Source organism: Onychostoma macrolepis, chromosome 14, assembly GCF_012432095.1.
Source record: "Onychostoma macrolepis isolate SWU-2019 chromosome 14, ASM1243209v1, whole genome shotgun sequence".
NCBI classification, from domain to species: Eukaryota; Metazoa; Chordata; class Actinopteri; order Cypriniformes; family Cyprinidae; genus Onychostoma; species Onychostoma macrolepis.
Genome location: NC_081168.1, coordinates 16,730,393 through 16,749,389, shown reverse-complemented (window position 1 = coordinate 16,749,389; position 18,997 = coordinate 16,730,393). Strand labels below are relative to the sequence as shown.

At 36.5% G+C, this 18,997-nt stretch overlaps 1 protein-coding gene across 10 annotated transcripts in view; it reads left to right on the top strand.

The window, feature by feature from the left end:
- rapgef2b (Rap guanine nucleotide exchange factor 2b) overlaps window positions 1–18,997 on the top strand; it is a 135,774-nt gene that overhangs the window by 42,205 nt on the left and 74,572 nt on the right. For all 10 annotated transcript variants that reach the window (XM_058797256.1, XM_058797259.1, XM_058797255.1 and 7 more), the window contains exons 3-4: window positions 207–263; window positions 15,663–15,746. In XM_058797256.1, the coding sequence (XP_058653239.1) occupies window positions 207–263; window positions 15,663–15,746 (141 nt within the window). The remainder of the gene's footprint in view (window positions 1–206; window positions 264–15,662; window positions 15,747–18,997) is intronic.

The following is an 18,997-nucleotide window of genomic DNA, read 5'->3' as shown; positions in this document are numbered from 1 at the left end:
CAGCCTGTATTGTTTTTCTTTTCGAACACAATGCCAACCAGACCTGAATACCCACAAGACTTTTGGTCTTGAAATCCATTTTGGTTTCACAACACGATATTTCATAATCGCTGACAAAAATATGAGGTTCATTGCTTCTTTTGGAAACATTAAGTTTGGATATGTCACTGATTTATGGTTCTCTCTCTCTTGTCCTCTTTTTTCAGGATAATGTGTGAAACCGTCCGCTACGAAAGACATGAAGCCAACGAAGTGCTCTATTAGTGAGTAACAACCATGCTTTCCATCCAATTTCCTTTTGTTTAAAGCCATTATGCTTCTGTAAGCCTTTATAGGATGTGCAATGCATAACCACAAATAATCTTCAAAGATCGTGCCACTCCAGAAGCGATGATAAATATAGCCCGCTTTTGAGAAGACTTATCAAATTACAAAGGTGAGATGTGAACTCGTTGAAGCAAAAGTGTTATATTCAGCGCTGCATGAGCCTTCTGTTGTGTTATAATGAGTATCCTAGTAGCTGAAAATGGCATTATGAGGAATACAGGGTTTCTGGATGATACACACACAGCTATTGATCTACAACATCTAAGACACACTGACCCACTTTAGATTCGCCCTTCATCTGGCATGTGTGTTTTTAAAAAGTCCTTACTTGTATCCTCTCGATGCTGTTTGAAGTTTATGTTGGCTTTGTCTGATGCCCAACACACACACACACACACATACATACAGTGGGGCAAAAAAGTATTTAGTCAGCCACCAATTGTGCAAGTTCTCCCACTTAAAAAGATGAGAGAGGCCTGTAATTTTCATCATAGGTATACCTCAACTATGAGAGACAAAATGAGGGGGAAAAAATCCAGAAAATCACATTGTAGGATTTTTAAAGAATTAATTGGTAAATTCCTCGGTAAAATAAGTATTTGGTCACCTACAAACAAGCAAGATTTCTGGCTCTCACAGACCTGTAACTTCTTTAAGAGGCTCCTCTGTCCTCCACTGGTTACCTGTATTAATGGCATCTGTTTGAACTCGTTATCAGTATAAAAGACACCTGTCCACAACCTCAAACAGTCCAACTCCAAACTCCACCATGGCCAAGACCAAAGAGCTGTCAAAGGACACCAGAAACAAAATTGTAGACCTGCACCAGGCTGGGAAGACTGAATCTGCGATAGGTAAGCAGCTTGGTGTGAAGAAATCAACTGTGGGAGCAATTATTCAAAATGGAAGACATACAAGACCACTGATAATCTCCTCGATCTGAGGCTCCACGAAGATCTCACCCGTGGGGTCAAAATGATCACAAGAACTGTGAGCAAAAATCCCAGAACCACACGGGGACCTAGTGAATGACCTGCAGAGAGCTGGGACCAAAGTAACAAAGGCCTCAAATCCTGCAGTGCCAGACGTGTCCCCCTGCTTAAGCCAGTACATGTCCGGCCCGTCTGAAGTTTGCTAGAGAGCATTTGGATGATCCAGAAGAGGATTGGGAGAATGTCATATGGTCAGATAAAACCAAAATAGAACTTTTTGGTAAAAACTCAACTTATCGTGTTTGGAGGAGAAAGAACACAGAGTTGCATCCAAAGAACACCATACCTGCTGTGAAGCATGGGGGTGGAAACATCATGCTTTGGGGCTGTTTTTCTGCAAAGGGACCAGGACGACTGATCCGTGTAAACGAAAGAATGAATGGGGCCATGTATCGTGAGATTTTGAGTGAAAACCTCCTTCCATCAGCAAGGGCATTGAAGATAAAACATGGCTGGGTCTTTCAGCATGACAATGATCCCAAACACACCGCCTGGCAACGAAGGAGTGGCTTCGTAAGAAGCATTTCAAGGTCCTGGAGTGGCCTAGCAAGTCTCCAGATCTCAACCCCATCGAAAATCTTTGGAGGGAGTTGAAAGTCCGTGTTGCCCAGCGACAGCCCCAAAACATTACTGCTCTAGAGGAGATCTGCATGGAGGAATGGGCCAAAATACCAGCAACAGTGTGTGAAAACCTTGTGAAGACTTACAGAAAACGTTTGACCTCTGTCATTGCCAACAAAGGGTATATAACAAAGTATTGAGATTAAATTTTGTTATTGACCAAATACTCATTTTCCACCATAATTTGCAAATAAATTCTTTAAAAATCCTACAATGTGATTTTCTGGATTTTTTTTTCCTCATTTTGTCTCTCATAGTTGAGGTATACCTATGATGAAAATTACAGGCCTCTCCCATCTTTTTAAGTGGGAGAACTTGCACAATTGGTGGCTGACTAAATACTTTTTTGCCCCACTATGTATATGTGTGTGTGTATATATATGTGTGTGTGTGTATATGTGTATATATATATATATATATATATATAATATATTAGGGGTGGCACCGTGCACCGATGTCACGGTTCGGTACGTACCTCGGTTCGGGGGTCACGGTTCGATACAATTTCGGTACAACAGGGGAAAAAATAAATAAAAATCTACTATGCTCAGTTTCTTTTCATTTATTTTGAACAGACAGTAGTGCAATAGTGTTCCATAGAAATGGCCATATCAAATTAAGGTAGGTTAAGTTTTTTTTTGTTTGTTTTTTTCTTCAAAACTCTTAAGTGTAAAGTGTTTAAATGTATTTTTTACATTTATTTAATTTAATTTAAATAATAAAATTATATATGCCAATAATTCTGACCACTACTGTACGTATGTATGTATGCATGTATGTGTATATGTATATACAGGTGCATCTCAATAAATTAGAATGTCGTGGAAAAGTTTATTTATTTCAGTAATTCAACTCAAATTGTGAAACTCGTGTATTAAATAAATTCAATGCACATAGACTGAAGTAGTTTAAGTCTTTGGCTCTTTTAATTGTAATGATTTTGGCTCACATTTAACAAAAACCCACCAATTCACTATCTCAACAAATTAGAATATGGTGACATGCCAGTCAGCTAATCAACTCAAAACACCTGCAAAGGTTTCCTGAGCCTTCAAAATGGTCTCTCAGTTTGGTTCACTAGGCTACACAATCATGGGGAAGACTGCTGATCTGACAGTTGTCCAGAAGACAATCATTGACACCCTTCACAAGGAGGGTAAGCCACAAACATTCATTGCCAAAGAAGCTGTTCACAGAGTGCTGTATCCAAGCATGTTAACAGAAAGTTGTGTGGAAGAAAAAGATGCACAACCAACCGAGAGAACCGCAACATTATGAGGATTGTCAAGCAAAATCGATTCAAGAATTTGGGTGAACTTCACAAGGAATGGACTGAGGCTGGGGTCAAGGCATCAAGAGCCACCACACACAGACATGTCAAGGAATTTGGCTACAGTTGTCGTATTCCTCTTGTTAAGCCACTCCTGAACCACAGACAACGTCAGAGGCGTCTTACCTGGGCTAAGGAGAAGAAGAACTGGACTGTTGCCCAGTGGTCCAAAATCCTCTTTTCAGATGAGAGCAAGTTTTGTATTTCATTCAGAAACCAAGGTCCTAGAGTCTGGAGGAAGGGTGGAGAAGCTCATAGCCCAAGTTGCTTGAAGTCCAGTGTTAAGTTTCCACAGTCTGTGATGATTTGGGGTACAATGTCATCTGCTGGTGTTGGTCCATTGTGTTTTTTGAAAACCAAAGTCACTGCACCCGTTTACCAAGAAGTTTTGGAGCACTTCATGCTTCCTTCTGCTGACCAGCTTTTTAAAGATGCTGATTTAATTTTCCAGCAGGATTTGGCACCTGCCCACACTGCCAAAAGCACCAAAAGTTGGTTAAATGACCATGGTGTTGGTGTGCTTGACTGGCCAGCAAACTCACCAGACCTGAACCCCATAGAGAATCTATGGGGTATTGTCAAGACGAAAATGAGAAACAAGAGACCAAAAAATGCAGATGAGCTGAAGGCCACTGTCAAAGAAACCTGGGCTTCCATACCACCTCAGCAGTGCCACAAACTGATCACCTCCATGCAGAGGTGGACAGTAAGGAAGTAAATTTACTTGAGTAGTGTACTTAAGTACACTTTTTGAGTATCTGTACTTTACTTGAGTATTATTTTTTCTGGAAACTTGCGACTTTAACTTCACTACATTTGAAAGACAAATATCGTACTTTTTACTCCACTACATTTATTTCAAGGTCCCCAAGTAGAAAGTCGTTATATGTAGCAGTTTTTACAGTGAGTGCATTTTCAGATTCACTGAACCCTTTTTTTCTGCGAAAATCCAGCTAGCGATCTGCCAGGACCTTCCTGTGTTGCCAAGTGTTACAGTATTTCTAAGCCTGCAGTTTTCCGCCTAGCTTTGAATGGACATTTGGCTTATTTTTTTTATGCAAATCTGGCAACCTCGGGATCTTCCCCACTAAACTAAACGTCCGCGCTACTGCATAGCTAAAAGCGCTCTAAAAAGGCATGTGTTAACTCATTAAAGCCCTTTGGAAAATTAACCATGTTTTTACTATAGTAACCATAACTATGGTATTTGCAGTAAAATCACAGTATCCACAAATTTACTATTATCTCACTATAGTAACCATAGGCTATTTGTAGTAAAACTTCAGTAACCACAAATTTACCATAGTTTCATTATATTATATATGTCAAAACACTGCCCATACATATACATTCATTCAAACAATACCCAACCCTAGCCACATGTTGTGAAGTTCACTGATTTCTGAGCATTTTATGAACACTGATCAGTTGATGGCAAAATTCAAAAAGACGGTTCTTTGGCACAACCTGCAAACCCATGGCCATACTGACAGAGTATGATCCAGTTTCCAGAGACTAAAGGTTTGTTTTCTTTTCAATGTTTGCTTTGTTTACCTAAAATGAACCATATCATAGACTTCAGTATCTCTTTAAAAAATAACTTTGTAACTTTTAAACAAGTATTAAAATGAGTTCAATGTATTTGTAGGAGTGTTAAATAAAAAAATAAAGATGATTATCTTCATTCAGTTGTTCCATTTCTATAGGTTTGGTAACATAAAAACTCTTAATTCCAAAGATAATACAAGCTAATCAGTGTATTCAGTAGGTTGCATTAGTGGCATAAGGTATTGTAAGTATACAACAATGCGACAATAAAACAATGCATTTACTTTTGATACTTAAGTACTTTTAAAAACATGTACTTCCATACTTTTACTTAAGTAAAAATCTGTCTTTACAACTATCACTTGTAGTGGAGTAGTATTTGACCAGTGGTATCTACTTTCACTCAAATAAGGAAGTTGTGTACTTTGTCCGCCTCTGCCTCCATGCCACGCCGAATTGAGGTAGTAATTAAAGCAAAAGGAGCCCCTACCAAGTATTGAGTACATATACAGTATGTACATATATGTACATATATGAACATACTTTCCAGAAGGCCAACAATTCATTAAAAATGTTTTTTTTTTATTGGTCTCATGAAGTATTTTAATTTGTTGAGATAGTGAATTGGTGGGTTTTTGTTTGATTTTGTGAGCCAAAATCATCACAATTAAAAGAACCAAAGACTTAAACTACTTCAGTCTGTGTGCATTGAATTTATTTAATACACGAGTTTCACAATTTGAGTTGAATTACTGAAATAAATGAACTTTTCCACGACATTTTAATTTATTGAGATGCACCTGTACATACATGCATGCATACATACATACATACAGTAGTGGTCAGAATTATTGGCACCCTTGGTAAATATGATCAAGGAAGGCTGTGAAAATTTATCTGCATTAATCCTTTTGACCTTTTATTTAAAAAATTCACGAAATTAACCTAACCTAATTAATCTAACCTTTTTAATAAGATAATAATAATTTAAAATGGGGGCAAATATCATTATGAAATGTTTTCTCGAATACACGTTGGACACAATTATTGGCACCCCTAGAAATTCTTATAAGTAAAATATCTCTGAAGTATATTCCCATTCATATTCACAATTTTGAGCATGAACATGAAATTATCCAGCCATGGCTTCCTGTTTCACAGAAATATAAATAGGAGGGAAAACAAAGCCCAAATTCTCTTAATCATCCATCACAATGAGAAAAACCAAAGAATATATTTATGATGTGCAGCAAAAGATAATTGAGCTTCACAAATTAGTGAAGTGGCTTTAAGAAAAGAGCTAGAGCAGTGAAAATCCCCATTTCCACCATCAGGGCAATAATTAAGAATTTCCTATCAACATAAAATATTACGAAACTGCCTGGAAGAGGATGTGTGTCTATATCGTCCTAATGCACGGTGAGAAGGAGAGTTTGAGTGGCTAAGGACTCTCCAAGGACGACAGCTGGAGAATTGCAGAAAATAGTTGAGTCTCGGGGTCAGAAAACCTTAAAAAAGAAATTGTCAAACAGCACCTACATCACCACATGTTGTTTGGGAGGGTTTCAAGAAAAATTCTCCTAGCTCATCCAAAAACAAACTCCAGCATATTCAGTTATCAGACACGACTGGAACTTCAAATGGGCCTGGCTTCTATGGTCAGATAAAAAATGAGCTTTTTAGTAGGGATGCATCGATCCGATACGCAGGATCGGTATCGGCTCCGATACTGGCATTTTCTGCGGATCGGGTATCGGTCAGACGAGACCGATCCAAATCCGATATTGTGTGTATACTATTCTATGTTATTGTTAAGTCCCACGAAAGCACAAAAACATTATAAAGCACCATAAAGTCAAAGTCCAAATGTTCTGAAGCCGTTCCATAGTTTAATGTGAGGTACAGATGAATATTTAAGTCGTTAAACTCAAGTTCATGTAAACTCTTATCTCCGCTGCGTCTCTGTCATCCTCCGTTCAGCATTCAAATAGCGTGTCACGTTCGGTTACGACAGTCAAGACGACTAAACTCTCTCCAAGAGCACACAATAACTAAAATTTAAAACTGTTAAAAGAAAAGGTTCAATAAACTACCGCAAGATTTAATAAGCTACGCATCAATATCTCTTTCCTTTGTGCTTTGAACTTCTCTATCCGGAGCTGCGCGCTGTGACTCCGTGCTGCTTCAAGCAGCATTCTGCGCACGGGATGCACATATGCGCTTTGTGTCGCTCTCTATTGGAGCTTTATGTATAATAATGCTTTTGCGCAATGAAAGATTATTTATAGCGTTTCTTGTTCTGTCCTATCAAGGCTGTTAATAATCTAATGTATAGCACAGTAATGGAGGAGGCAGCAGGACTCCTCTATCATATGTTGCTGCCTGTGCTATACATTTAAAAGAAATGTTTTTTTTTTTTTAATTTGTGTTTATATTTATAAATAAATACATTTACTTGTTTTCATTAATGTGTTTTACAACAATACAAAGAGCAATGTGTAACATTTTACCAGGTTTAGTCCTTCACATATTCACTTTTATTTGTTCCCCACTAAATAATATTATTTCACTAAATGTTTCGATAAAATTGTGCACTCATGATTTTTCTAGAATAACTTTTGCTGCTAAATTATCCACTAACCTAGTTTATAATAGCCTAGTATTTTTGTCATAGATTATGAATGGGCCTGTTTACACCTGGCCATTTCATGCCTTTTAGCTGATGGGATATCTAGGCTATCTAATTTGTTAAAACATATTTACACTTGACCACATAAATGTGTCATCGCAAAATGGATATAAATCCGATCTTCAATTCCCGCGCTATATATAAATTTAACGAAGTTCACGTCAACAAAATCAAAAGCGCTGCATTTTATTAATTATCAGCTCATTTCGAGATCAAAGACCACAATAGGAGAGCGCGCGGCATCTGCACTGGAAAGTTTGCCTTACTACTTTTAATGAAGATGATTGTGTGTTGACCGTCTGCATCTTACTTCTAAGTTTCTAAATCTAACTTTCAGTTTCATTTGCGGCAGTTTGCGTGTCGGCTTTCTGATACTCGCTGTGATGCTTGTAGTCATATCTGACTATAATGTCATTAAATTTACATATGTGGTTTCAACAACCAGATGCATTTATACATGTCCAGTTTCATCTGAAATGCGGCCCAGACCACCTCCTGAAGTGGTTTGAGCGATCGGATTTATTTTACAAAATGCATGTTGCAAAATGCAAAATGCAAGTGAAAAGGTGTAAACAACCCCTATATTTTTTTCATATTATTTTTCATTAAAATGAAGTTGTCTAGTAGATTGTGTTTAACACACAAAAGAGTGACACAGAAGTATAGAAATTCTACATTGATTGAATTTAAAAAAAAAAAACCTGCGCTGGGATCGGATCGGATCGGAATTGGCTGATTCTCAGAATTTTCTGGATCGGATTTGAAAAAATGGTATCGTTGCATCCCTACTTTTTAGCAGCAAACACTCAAGATGGGTTTGGTGAACACAGGGATAAAAAGTACCCCATGTGTACAATGTAATATACTGCTGTATTTTTGATGTGGGTCTATATTTCTGCTGGAGGTCCTGGACATCTTGTTTAGACGCATGGCATCATGGATTCTATCAAATACCAACAGATAAAAAAATCAATAAGTGACTGACTCTGTTAGAAATCTTATGATGGGCCATGTTTGGATCTTCCAACCGTACAATAATCCAAACACAAACCTCAAAAACAACACAAAAATGGGTCACTGAGCACAAAACCAAGCTTCTGCTATCGCTGTTCCAGTCCTCTGACCTGAACCCTGTAGAAAATGAGTGGGTGAACTGAAGAGAAGAAGCACTAACATGGAGCTGTGAATCTAAAGGGTCTGGAGAGATTCTGGATGAAGGAATGGTCTCTGATCTCTTGTCAGGTGTTCTCTAACCTCATCAGGCATTATAGGAGAAAATTTAGAGCTGTTAAACTGGCAAATGGAGGTTTCAAAAAGTATTGATTAAAAGGGTGCCGTTAATTGTGGCCAATGTGTATTAGAGAAAAACATTTATTTCATAATGATATTTCCCCCCATTTTAAATTCTTATTATCCAATAAAAGGTTAGATTTTTGTGATTTTTTTTTTTCTTCTTTTTTTTAAATAAAAGATCAAAAGATTAACAATGCAGATTAATTTTCACAGCCTTCTTTGATCATATTTACCAAGGGTGCCAATTATTCTGACCACTACTGTATATGTATGTATGTGATAAAAATGTTTTATTTTTAATAAAATAAATGTTTATATTAAAATAAGTTAATAAAATAAACTATATTCTGCATTCTGAAGATGTTGTTTTTCAAAAGCGAATAGGGACATCCAGTGCTGGTAATAGTTTGGAATATAATTCATAAATTTTTCTTAAGCCATATAACTATATGCGTGAGAAAAACACAGATACTTAAGTCATTATTCCCTGAATCTTTGCTGTTGCTTATTAATTCTCAAAATGAATATGGTGAAATTAGATGCATTTAACCAATTTGGCACAAATGCCAACAAATATCATTGGTTCCTGCATGTTTCGCAACCATTGACGTCAAACCTGAACTCAGTACAGTCGGAATATAGTACAATCCCAGTTTAAATTGACAATTTGAAGAGACTAAGCTAAAAAAAAATGGCTCAGAAATCCCTGAATTTCTGTTGTAGTGAAAACAACTTGCAGGCTGTAAGAATGAGTAAAGTGCTCAACTAAAATAATAATAAGAAAAAAACTACTTTTTTTGGTGCACTAACAAAAAAAGTAGACCCTAGGAAAAATGTAAAAAGAAAGAAAGAAAAAAAAAAGATTCAGAAAAATATTGCAACAGCTTTCAACTAAAACACCTCTGTGTGACTTAATTATTGCTCTTGTGGGTTTGTGTCTTGGATTAGACAACAATTTGACAAAAATGCAGATTACCTGTTCATTTTAACGGCTCTATCTGATTGGCTGTAGCAAGTTGCACACAACTGATCAGTGTTTGTTTGAAAACAGCAGGAGTCAGACCTCGTACAACATCCTGCTGTTCATTGGCTGCAGGGTGGAGATGACAAAAACTTTCTTTTGGAATGCAAGTTTGTCTGCCTTGTCTAATATTTTTGGTTCATCTAATAGTTGTGGATTTGTATAACTGTGTGAGTCAGTCCTCTGTTTTAGGTGGTTGTTTTCATCCATACACTCTCAAACTCCCAGCAGCAGACTATTTAAGTACTAACACTCCACTGAGTCTGCTACACCAGCCTTGACGCTGTTCCTCAGCGACTCACTCCACTGTTTTTTTTATTAGACAGCTTGCTGCTTTAAAGCTCGGCACTAATAATAATCTTCAGACTTGTGTGTGCCGCTGCTGATTTCCCTCAGGAACAAACCACTCCCACCGCAACAGCTCTCTGAACCGCTTGTGCCAAATACACAAACATCGCGCTTTACGAAGTGCTATAAAGATACGCTTTTTATGCTTTATTTTTAAGCATGTTGGAAGGACAATAATATCACCCTGGGGTTTCTAAAAATATTAGTGATGTTTTAATGTTGTTACTGAGGCACATTGATTTCTGCTTTCTGTAAATAATATTTAAGCAGTGTTTAAATTTGTTGAACAAGTGGAAGACCTCAGGGGACTTTGCTCAGGGACTTTTTTCATGTTCATGCTAATTATGATCTTAAACAAGAATTAGACATTCACATCATAAATGAAGAGGTTGGCTAATTATTCTATTTTAGTGGATGATTGATATAGATTTTTCTGTGATTTATTTCAGAGTGGTCAGTGTCTTACAATACTTTTTTTTCACTATGTATCAGATGTGTAAAACTCCATAAATGTCTTTAATGTCAGCATTAGGGTTCGATCTCACAATAGTTATCACAATACCTATGCTGTTATACGTCACAATATCATGATTGGATGGTGAATGAAATTTTACCTTTTGTACAAAGGAGTTGACAAAGGAGTTATAAGTGTTACAGGTTTGTGCCTTTAGAAGTATTTATAAATTTTTTTTACATAGCTTAGTTTGCTTTCAATTTCTCACAATACTACAAAGTTTGTTTATTTCCAGGTTTAAATGAATGAAAATCAAATCAGATTTATTTAAAAATAATTTTTTTAAACATGTATGAATTAGTGGTGTCAAAATTAGCGTGTTAACGCAAGCGATTAATTTTTTCAGTTAAAAATATTTAATGCAATTAATGCAGGGGCGGAGCTAGGTGAAAGTTACAAAGAACCACATTTATTTGAAATAGAAATTGTTTAAAATCATAAATGTCTTAACTTTCACTTTTAATCAATTTAATGGGACATTGCTAAATAAGTGTTTATTTCACAATAAAAAGAAATGTCTCTTGAGCAGCAAATCAGCATATTCCATTTTAAAATATGCTCATATAGAAAAGTTACTTTAAATTGTAGTAATATTTCACAATATTACTGGTTTTACTGTATTTAGCAAATAAATGCAGCCTTGGTGAGCATAAAAGACTTCATCCAAAGACTTGAAAAAATGTGTAATTATTCCAAATAATTAATACCCCAAACAACCCCAAAAAAAAATAAAAAGCAAAAAAAAAAAACACATTGTAATGACAGAAAACATGTCAAATCTATTGAAAATGATCAGTAGTTTAAAAAAATAATAATGATGATGATAAATAATTTGCCATTTACTAATATTTCTTATTGTAGAACTGCACCATCTCAGTGAGATTTATAGTAAGATGACTTCGGGTTCATCTGTGTTGTCACACTCTGTTAAGGCTGCTGTCATCCTGCCATCTCTGCACTGAACAGCCTCAATAGAAATAAAACCCTATAAAAGCCTTTTATGTGTGTAAGAATAGCTGTTGACTTTGAGTACTCAGGCAACATTCACATAAAAGTGTGTCTGTATGTGAGTGTGTGCATGCAGGAGTGCTGCTCTGTAGTGGCATGGGTGATCCATCATTCTCTACCCTGGTCTGATGCGCACACACACACACACACACACACACACACACACGTACGTTTGTTTTAGTGGTTTACGGGGACTCTCCATAGGCGTAATGGTTTTTATACTGTACAAACTGTATGTGCTATTGCCCTACACCAACCCTACACCTAAACCTACCCCTTACAGGAGACTACAGGCATTTTTAGATTAAAAAAAAAAAAAAACACCATTTAGTGTGTTTTTTAAGCCTTTTGATTTACGGGGACATAGACAGTGTCCTCATAAACCACCTTCAAATTGTAATACCTCTGTCATACCCATGTCATTATACAAATTTTGTACCCGTAAACCACAAAAACCAGTACACACACACACACACACACAGAAACAACTCAGCAGAAAGGTTCTGTCCTGCAGTCATGGCCACCAGCTGGTATAGAGAAGGTTTCCCTCTCCCCATCACTCTCTCTGTATTCCTGCTGGGACTCCCATCAGAGATGCCTAGAGATGCCGCTGGGCACAAACACACAGCCCAGACCAGAAATGCAGGCACATCAACATGGATAATTTGGTAATTTTTGCAATGATAAAACTTTCATAATACTACTCATAAAATATTACTGGACTTACTGTAAAGATATCAGTAACTTTGCAATTAGACTAACTCACTTAATTGTTTTATATTATTTTAGTTTTAGAATTTAATATTTTATGGTTGTCAAAGTTAACAGTTATAATTTAAATATTTAAGGTGATTTTAGTTTTCTTTATATTCTTTATATTTAATGAAGTTGGTTGTAAACGTTTATAATTTAAAATATACCCTGAAATACTTTTTTTGAGTTTCATGTTTTTATTTTCATTTCATTTAACGGACATGTTTTTATTTACATTTCCCTTTTCATTTTTTGTTCACGCCCACTGATGCCCTCACAAACTTTGCCATGGTTTTTGGAAAATGGCATTAAAATGTAATAATAGCTGCTGCTACAGTAAATAAAATACTGTATAATGTTATCAGAAGCTTTCCAAGTTTTACTATAGCAACAATAACTGGAAAATCTATGGCATTGTACAGTATTTACCATGGTATGCATTTGTAAAGGGATGAACACTTTTTAATATAAGGCAAATATTAAAATTTCCTAAAATTTGTCTGATAATTTTAACCTTAAACCAAGAGTTTCCTTTTTCGGTTGACCGAAGATTAGCAGATAAATAACCCCCAAGGATGAATGCATGAAGTCCATATTCCTCCAAACCTCGCCTGACTTCCTGCTCTCGTTTCTGCTCCCCAGTCATTCCTGAGGGGCTGGAGGCTGTTGCTGTGTGCTTGATGAGCATTTGATGAGCGTTAGAAGAGTGTTTCAGTGACCCAGTTCAGTCAGCGCTGCTCCGTTGATGGTGCAGAACATCCTCACGCTCTCCGTCTCTCACCCTCCATCATTCCCGCTCTTTCCTTCTCTCTCTGCATTCTGCTGATTAATAATTGAGTGTTTCGTTTTTGTCTGCGCACACTCGGGGAAAAACGATTAAAAGAGGGAGCAGAGGCGGCAATGATGAAGGGAGCGATGCAGAAAGAGAACGAAAAAAGCAAGCAGTGCTCGTGCTGCGTTCGAAAGCAGTCAGGAGCTGCCTCATTAGTCCTATAGAGACGATGTAGCGAGTGTGTGTGTGTGTGTGTGTGTGTGTGTGAGAGTGTGAGTAGGATTTTTGTTTAAAGGCAAACATCCAGTAGTTTGGAGAAGTGTTTTTTTAACTTAGATGATGAGGAAATCAATTTTTTTTTTGAAAATCTATTTCACAAATTTGCACTTTTAAATAATGTTAGTTAATTAAATAAGGGAAATTGTATGTGGCTATTCAACAAATAAATATGTGAATGTGAAATTTTGATTTGAGTTCAAATTATGGTTGTATCTGTATGTTATTGTAAATCTTTTGCTAAGAAAATAAATTACCCATTACAATATACAAAACGAATGTTGGAGCAACAAGACGAATACTGAAACGGTATTACAGAAATATTAATGCTGAAGTCCTTGGATGTTATTTTTACTGCAATCAATAACGGACACACAAGATGCCAGTAGTTGCGTTTGTATGAAATGTGAGCGCAACTCTGTGGTGTGATACGAGAGACGCCGGTTTCAGTTACTGAATGAGCGTTCTGATATACAGAGTTGCCATGCATGACGGAGAAGATTAGGAAACAGAGTGGCCTTGGTTCCGGAAGTATTTTTCCCATAGGAATTTTCAAAAATTCTTTATTAAAAATTATAAGTCATGAACCAAACCAACCAGCTATGAGGTGATGCATGACATTACAAAATTTGATTTAAATAAAGTATTCGAAAATTGGAAATCTGAAAATTTGAGAATTTAAAAAACTAAAATATCATGAAGCATTGCGAAAAAATAGGTGTTGGTGATTGTGTGTATCAAAAAAAAAAAAAACCTTTTTGTGTTTATTGCAAAATATGTACGTGAAAAACCTGTAGATACAGTTTAACAAAACGTGGCGAGATTGAGTCCATTGTGTCATTTGTTGTGCTTCATGGGAGTTTCCATTTTTTGCAGAATCATGGGTGATGTAGTTTTAAACACAATAATGACCCAGGGAGGATTTTCTTTTCCTGAAAATGTGAGTTAATGTTATCACACTGGACTAAAACTGAATTACTGACTCAAATAGCGTATAACAACTTCCCAAACATTTTCTGATGCTTTTTGAACTTTTTCCACCTCGTGGCCTGCAAAAATTGATTATACGTTTCTTGCTATTATTACCAAATGTTACATACATTTTTTTTTTTGTGGAACTGATAGATCTGAGCTTATGCACCTCAGTTGATTTAATTGAGTCCAAGATTTGGTGATTAAAATATCGTAACAAAACATTTACAAGCAATGTGTAAAGGGTGGTAATTTTTGACCGAGAACACCAAATTTGGTGAAGGATTTTTAGCAAGCATACAGTATATTGATGAACAACCTTGTTCTGTTTTTAAATGTTTATAAGTATCATTAAAAATAGATTCCCCTGCATGGAAAATAAATATTTTTTTTCTGTCTGGAACCTGTCTGTTGCACTCTATATGATTGACCAATCAGAATCAAGTATTCCAGTGAATCGTGTGATAAGATGAAGATATACAAGAAATCTCAGTGCTGACAAAACATATTAAATCGAATGAAAAACAAGTACTATTAAAATGTGCAATAATGAAGTGTGCAGTGTCGCGTGATAGCTGGGTTATTTGTGTCTATCAGCTCATAAACCCCAGCACTGCTTTGGGCCTGTTATCTCACTGGAGTGTGTATTGGCTGTTCTGACTCGGTGATCAAGATGTCCGCTGCTCATTGGATTGCTCCTCTTTTCACATTTCCACATTTTAACACTTACTGGAGAGGCAGACATGGAGTGGGGCGCGCCGGGAGCTAGAAGGGTGTCTCTGGCGTCGACCCAGCATGCCTCGGAAGATGTCTAACGTTCCTGACTGCTCTGTGACCTGAAAAAAAGGAGTGTTAAGGGGGATTGTGTGTCAGTGTGTTATTTCCTACACACACACATAAATCAAGCAGTCACATTTCAACTGGCATCACTTACAAGAGGAAGAGAGATGGTGTGTGTGTTTCGCACTTGGCCGTTTGATCGCTCTGTCCACTGTTTTCCTCTGGGAATCTCTTTATGTCGTCTTTTGTCTGTGCAAAGGAGTGTGTCACAGAACAAAAATGATGACAGAGTGTTTACATTAAGCATTGATCTTATGTGTGTCTGTGTCAGCTACTTCTACTCTAACCATACAGCAGACCACATGTTTTGTTTCCTGTTGGAATCTGTGTGACACTTTTCTCTTTCTGTCTCACACAGTCCGGATGACATTGGCACGTGTTGGTACATTCTACTTTCTGGATCGGTCTTCATCAAAGAGTCCATGTTCCTGCCACGCTCCAGGTACGTCACCTACCCAAATGCCATTAAATATCACACATTCACACTTAGAAATTAGAAAACACACCCTAAATACCCTTTCAGTTAACCTGTTATGTGTATTAGGCTTGTACCTTTCTTCTTTCTCTAAAAGTTCTCACAACTGATTTGGAACATGAACATGATTTGGAAATGTAAAGCCTATAAAAAATATGTAACATTGAACCTTAAGAAGAGTAAATATCCATCTCCGTGCATGTCCTCATCCTAGTTTGCCACTTAAATGGCCCAAGTGTAGATACGCACATCAAAAAATGTGACTGGGACCAATTTAGTTAAATTTGTATTTTTATTTATTTATTTTTTTTGTGATCAATTTTTTTATTTTTCCAAATCAACAAAACAACATCCACTCAAACAAACAACAGGGAGGGGGGAACAACAGACACGCCATCAACAATTTCAATTTCAATTTGTAGTAAAAGGAACAAAACAGAATTCACATGAGATTGACAACAATTGGACATTCCCAAAACATGTGGAGAAAAGTACCTGCTGATACAGTGTTACAGATATGACCGTTATAGGCTGATTACAGTTTCATTTTAAACCTCTTGTAAGGAGTTATATATGCTCTATGGATGACTTTGAAATGGATAAAACGATGAGCCAAGGTTTTAGAAGTTGAGATTAGATTAGACCACACCCTCACCCAGTCGACCGATAAATCAAAATCTGTTAATTCATGATTCCAGATAGATCTAATAGAAATGTGATCATTAAGTTTACTATATATTAAAGAAACAGATGGCCGACCAGAGGGTGGTGCGATCCAATCCCACATAGGATGAGAGGAAATAGGGGATGCCTAGGTAACTCCACAGGCCTTGAGAGCAGAACGTAACTGAAAAAAAGACAAAATAGGATGATGCTGGTAAACAAAACTTATTTCTTAGTTCTTGAAGTGAGTAGAGTCCCTGGTTATCATATAACTCACCGCATGTGTTTCTGCCCAATGTAAACCAAGAGAGCTGGACAAATGGCCGATTTCAACATAAATACATTTAAAGTTGTGCCATAAGGGAGTGTTGTTACAAAATTTGAAAGGTCCTCCCATCAGACGTTCCACCCTTTTTTAGAAAAAAAAAAGTGAAGTCCTTAGATGTAGCATTCTGGATTCTCCAAAGATTGATTACATTAAGTTCAGTGGTAAATTTATTCAATAACTTAAGAGGATGGGTTAGCTGTAGTATCAGGGTGAGATTTATCCAGTGCAGGATTTAAAACAGCATTAAAATCACCACCCATCACTAAAGGACAATCAATCCGCTCAAGTAATATATTGGAAATATTTGTGAAAAATGCACTGTCTGCCTCATTCGGGCAGTAAATGGAGACCAGTGCTAACCTGTCATTATGTATTTTACAGCGTATAAAAACAAATCTAACTTCATCATCATTCCTGGTATGTTCAATAGTTAAATGTAACTTCCTATCGAATAAGATAAGCACCCCCTTAGTTTTATTACGAGCACAAGAAAAGGCTGCCAGTTTGTAATACTTGTTTTGAAAACGTGCCACATCGCATTGTTTTAACTGAGACTCTTGTATCAGGGCACAGGAAATTGATTTACGGTGCAAATATTCTTATATTGGTGTATGCTTAATAGGAGAATTTAGGCCATTCACATTCAATAATAAGATATTCAGAACATGCATTGTGTGCCCGCAATGCCAAGATTCTGTCTAAGAGAAGAGAAACAAAACCAGTGCCATACTGCCAGTGACATGTAAACATTAGTATGTATCCAAGATACCAATCCACCTAGATGCATAGTCCTTTTTTGTAAAAGTAAAGCAAAATAAATAAATGTATTGATGTCTGTTGAAGCATAGAAAAAGGCATAGAAAAACAAAAAAAAAAAAAAAGCAACAACAAACAACTGTGTATAAAAACCAAAGCAGACCGCACATTACCGAGAGTGTAGGTCTGCATAAATAACAGAAACAAATGTTGATGCGTGACCAGTCCACTTCAATGCAAGACATGTCCCCAAAAGGCCCACTGAGCCAAAAGCGTAGTGATTGAACCTGCTCTCCATCACCCCGAAGTATAATAATAATAATAATAAAGAAAAATAAAGAAAATAATTCATTATTTACTAATCAGCGGTTATTATTTTTCATGCTCCTATCTTCAATGTCCGTCATTTTTTCGGTGAGTTGCTCCAGCTGATTTCTTAAGTTTGTGACTGGCCTCCTATCCTCACGTGCAGCTGCTTGAACGGAATCGACCCGTTCACGTGTCTGTTTCGCCGCGATGGCTAGCTTTTCAACTTCTGCTTTTAGCTCTTTTACAGAATCGTTGGTCGTTTGTATATCCAAATGTAGATCACGGAGTGCTGGGGTCAGTACAGAGTCTATCGCTCTTCTCTTACAGTCGAAGCCGCTACTGAATCGAGAGTACTTTGTTGCTCTTTAAGTGCTAGCTTGATACCGTTAGCGATAGCACCGTCGAGGACCTCTCTGGAGATGGTGGAATCTTTTAATTTTTTCTTTATTGGTGATTGTTCACTCTCTCTTTTCCGGCTGTTCTTGACTGCTGGGGTACTCATAGTGAGCTAAATAAAGAGTGGTTCAAAATTTACTGACAGGAAATACACAATTTCTGACGAAGTGAGCAGAGCGAAGGACTATGCGTGCATTGCCGCCGAAGGGTAACGTCATCTCCCAGTTAAATTTGTATTTAATGAAAGTACCTTCAAACAGCCACTGTATTTTTCTTTTTTATTATTATTTTTTATATGTAATTAAGGAGCAATTTTTGCAATATATGTGGACTTTCAAATGCATTTTTTTTTTTTTTTTTTTTTTTACTTTTATGAGTGCCACATTTTTTATTTTACAGAAATGCTGTCATAATTTCTCACATACTTTAAATATAATCAATTCATTAAAATAAAATATTTAAATAAAATGTCATTATAATTAGATTCATGAGAGTTATCGAATTGTGAATTATATCAGGTGTTAAAAATAATAAAAATGACTTTGTACAAAATATTTAAGAAGTTACAAATAATAGAATAATAATACGGAAGTTATAAGAAAATTTTTTTTTTAATTCAGTTTGGCATTTTGTGTGCGTGTCTAGTTTTTGGCTTTAGTTCAGCCAAAATGAAATTTTTTCACCCTTTTGTCATTTCAAACCGGTATGATTTAGTTTCGTCTGTGGAACAGAAAAAGAGAAATTTTGAATGTCTTTCATTTTTCCC